This window comes from Dreissena polymorpha, chromosome 9, assembly GCF_020536995.1.
Source record: "Dreissena polymorpha isolate Duluth1 chromosome 9, UMN_Dpol_1.0, whole genome shotgun sequence".
In the NCBI taxonomy this organism is placed as follows: Eukaryota; Metazoa; Mollusca; class Bivalvia; order Myida; family Dreissenidae; genus Dreissena; species Dreissena polymorpha.
The window spans coordinates 52,897,110-52,901,478 of record NC_068363.1 but is presented as its reverse complement, the minus strand read 5'-3'; the positions used below and the strand labels follow the sequence as shown (position 1 = coordinate 52,901,478).

The window sequence follows — 4,369 nt, the reverse complement described above, 5'->3', positions numbered from 1 at the left end:
TAATGTACACAGACAAAGTTATTATGCGAACATGCACTTTGAATTATTTTGATTTTCATAAACATCCGATTTCTTTAAAAAAAAGTGAAGCGCAATGCCTCAAGATTTTAGTTTTAAAAATATTATTGTGGTATCATGTCAAAGGTCGATTAAAAAATACACTGAAGAACTACCGCATTATTTATAATATCAGCATGCGCGTAAAGTGTTGTCCCAGATTAGCCTGTGCAGTCCGCACAGGCCAATCAGGGACGACACTTTCCGCCTTAATTTGATTTTTACTAAGAAGAGACTTCATTTAAACAAAAAATATCATTAAAGCGGAAAGTGTCGTCCCTGATTAGCCTGTGCGGACTGCACAGTCTTATCTGGGACGACACCTTACGCACATGCATTAAACCCCCTTTTCACAGAGCCCGGTCCATATCTTTATGTCCGCATTCCTTGTTTTCTCCAGGCTCAGCCAAAGGACCGATCTGTCGGTCTGCGTGTAATGCCGGAACAGAGCAACGACTACCGCGTGGTTGTGTTCGGCGCGGGAGGTGTCGGGAAGAGCAGCCTCGTTCTGAGATTCGTGCGCGGGACATTCCGGGACTCGTACATCCCCACCATCGAGGACACGTATCGGCAAGTGATCAGCTGCAATAAACAGGTGTTCACTTTACAGATCACAGACACGACCGGAAGTCATCAGTTTCCGGCCATGCAAAGACTGTCTATATCAAAAGGTCACGCATTTATCCTCGTATATTCTATAACAAGTCGGCAATCTCTAGAAGAGCTTAAACCGATCTTTGAGGAGAGTCGAGAAATCAAAGGAACGGACATCGATGGAATCCCAATTATGTTAGTTGGAAACAAATGTGACGAATTCGCGAGGCAGGTGGGGACGCCGGAAGGGGCGGCTGTAGCGAAACACTGGAAGTGCGGGCATCTCGAAACATCTGCGAAAACGAACTACAACGTAAAAGAACTGTTCCAGGAATTATTACAGTTGGAAAAACGGCGGACAATGAGTTTGCAGTTGGAAACAAAAAAGACGCGCTCGCAGAAACGGAAGGAAAAGTTAAAGGGAAAATGTTCAATAATGTGAAGTTTTTCTGAATATGCAAATCAATCCATTCAAGAGAGATTGCTTCGCCTTTACTGTATGCTGAGCAGGACCTTTAAAAAGCTTCAACTAAAGTAATAGGCTCTACCTGTGCACCGTAGTGTGTGCTGTTGCATTTGAAACCACGCTATGATTTTGAGTGGAGGAATTTAGCTGGGGATAACATCGACGTTTAGGGCCAAGGACGATTCATTCTACGTCATTAAGGTCACGTTTCCGATTCCAGCTTTGCATTTTGGCAATTGGACATATTATAACAAAAGTATACATTTACGAGATACTAAATATGCGTGCTTCAATGCAGTCCAAGTGCTTCATAGTAGCTAACCTATACACCTGTGTTATATGGTTGACGTTTTTTGACGCCAATTCAGAGGAACTAACATTTAATTATTTAAATGAACACTTTTATAACTACGGGGCCAAAAGGCCGTAGTTTTCTTAAATTTAATAACTGATCTATGAGCCGCGTCATGCACAATTGGTCTAATGCAATATGACCAGCGTAACTCCAGACCAGCCTACACAATCGCGCGGTCTGATGCTGAGCTGCGCTATCCGCTACTAAATCACGCATGATTTTGTGGTCTTATTAGCGGACAGGGTAGCTCCTGGCCAGACTGCGCAAATTCGCAGGCTGGGCCGGAGCAACTCTTGCCGAAATAGCATGACGCGGATACTATATGATATTATTTTCCTAGTATTAGGTTACTTATCAAGTCTTATAAGAAATACAAATGCGTTGTAACCAAACAAGTATAGAAGACTAAATTACAATATATAAAAAAAGTCGTTTAAAATTGTATCTTTAAAGGACTAACAGAGTTCATAGCAGGTTGATCATCCCTTTAAATTTATAATTGTTACATATCTTTATTTATATCCTCGTGTTTGCATAGTAGATAGGCTTGCATAATACTGTTATTACTTGTGCACAATTTATAATTGTGACTCTAAAATGATAGTTTTTTGTTTTTATGTTTAATTAAAGATTCAACTATATTTTGAGTGTAGCATGCTATGGTATAAACTTGTATTAATTACTTATTGGCAATACTTATTTATAATCATTAAGCATTCACTAAGAATTATTATTAAAAGTTGCATGAACCAATGAAAACTTTTGCGGAAAATTATTTAGTCGTTTTTTTTTCTAATAAATTGAGATTGACATTATTTCATTAAATAGTTGAGTTTTATAAAGTTGTTAATTTCTATTTTATCAGGAATCGATTTAATATCAAATTTTATATAAATTTAATGCTGGATCAAACTATAATGTGTTTAGAAAAAATTATATCATTTTGAAACGAACGTTTGACAGTTTAATCACATGATTGTTTGGGCTCTCAATGACAATTTTAATATGAGCTTGGGTCTTCGAAAACAAGGCTTAAATTATTTGCGACAAGTGTCGCCCCAGATAAGCCTGTGCAGTCCGCACTTGCTCATCAGGGACGATACTTTCCAACTAAACTTGATTTTCCCCAAGCAGAGACAACCTTCAATGAAAAATACCACTAAAGCGGAAAGGGTCCTTCCGTGATTAGCCTGCGCGGACTGCACAATTTATCAATATAAAACATTTAAAACATTTAATGACAACCTTCAATACAAGCCAAAATCTGTTGGACGGTCCCTTTAAAGTATACATTGATAATTTCGTAAGTGATCGGAACTGACGACCTCGCTGTGTATTACATACATAATAACAAAATGACGTCGCGAGCGGGTAGTCATTCGTAGCTAACGGGCCAATATAAATTATATTTGCCCGTTTAGCCGGGCCGATTTTCCATATGAATGAATCAGATCCGTGGGGAATACTGAACAAAATGACGTCCGCATTCAGTCTTAGCCAACGTTGATCAATAGAGTTAAGCCACAGCTCAACGAAAGAATCGAACATAACTATAATGACACTGAACACATAATTTAGCCGAAACAAATATCGATTGAACTCTCCTGTACATTAGATTGATGCCTGTATTTGAGCTTTAACAGGATTCATCAAACAGCAACATTTATTGTAAAATACACACCTCGTAATTTGTAATCCGACGCTTAATATAATACAATAACAGCGATGTGCTATTCTGTTTTCTGTTATTCCAGCCGTTAATCAATATTGATTTCAAATCACACTTACTTAAACGATTGTTTCGAATGCAAACCGCTGTAACCAAAATCACGATTTACGAAATACATTGACTCGTCGGAGCGATTACAATTATTGTATTCCTATTGAAGCTTCAAATTATGCAACACTCAATCCGAAATACGTTTTGGATTCGTTCGATGCTAATAAATTATTTACTGTAAACTAAAACCCCTCAACGTTCGAATTGTTATCCATAAAATCCAGAGAATATAGCTAAAACGGGTGTGTTTCGTCACAGAAATAACGTGACATTGCGTAATCAATTGAATGAAAATAAAAGTACGAAAAGCTTGTTGTAATAAAGTTTGGATAAGGAACAAAATAGTATCATATGTAATATAAACGATAACCCACGGCAGAGCTGGGCCGGTCGTCTATTCTCGGCCCTCGGGTCGTTATGTCGGCTAGGGCCGAGTAAAGTCGTCCGGCCAAGCTCAGCCGTGTGTTATTGTCTAATTAACATATATAAGGAAGTACCATCCAATTACTATTGCATGTTCATGGTTAACAACACAAACTTCCAGTAGATTGTTTATATGACACAAATGAAATTTCGTAGACACTATAGGGAAATATTGTAATTTAGTGTAAACGCATGTATTATATTTATCGATTTTAAGAATATTTAAACATTTTGTTCCACCGTTTACCTGTAATGAGCGTTTCAGTATCAACAGATTTCGAATACAATTCCAAGTGTTGGGGCATTTATTGACTTGTGATTTGATAGTCCCTAAAGATAAAGCTGCGATTAATTCGCACTTATTCTGCCAGTTTGATAACTGCCATGTTCTATTTAGAACGTTGTAGCAATGAAGTGAAACATTTTCTGCCGATTCTAATGACATTCTATGACATCTAAGAATACGGCGACAATATTATGGCATGTTATTTCAGACATTCATATTGCCTCTTAAGGTTCATGGGGGGGATAAAATTCATTAAAACTTCGCTTTGGTTTTTCTTCATTCAATGTGGTACAATATGGTCAAACTATATATCATTTTAAAGCTTAAGACGGATAGAATAACATAAACACACTTTTGACATTCAATATTTGTGTGCTTTATACATATTTTGGTTTAAAACCAATACAT

The 4,369-nt window shown here is 37.4% G+C and overlaps 1 protein-coding gene across 1 annotated transcript; it reads left to right on the top strand.

The window, feature by feature from the left end:
* Positions 1-469: 469 nt before the first annotated feature.
* On the top strand, positions 470-1,125 carry LOC127843801 (GTP-binding protein Di-Ras2-like). The gene has a single exon (XM_052373616.1). The coding sequence runs from the start codon at positions 494-496 to the stop codon at positions 1,091-1,093; it is 600 nt and encodes a 199-aa protein (XP_052229576.1). The 5' UTR covers positions 470-493; the 3' UTR covers positions 1,094-1,125.
* Positions 1,126-4,369: the final 3,244 nt, after the last annotated feature.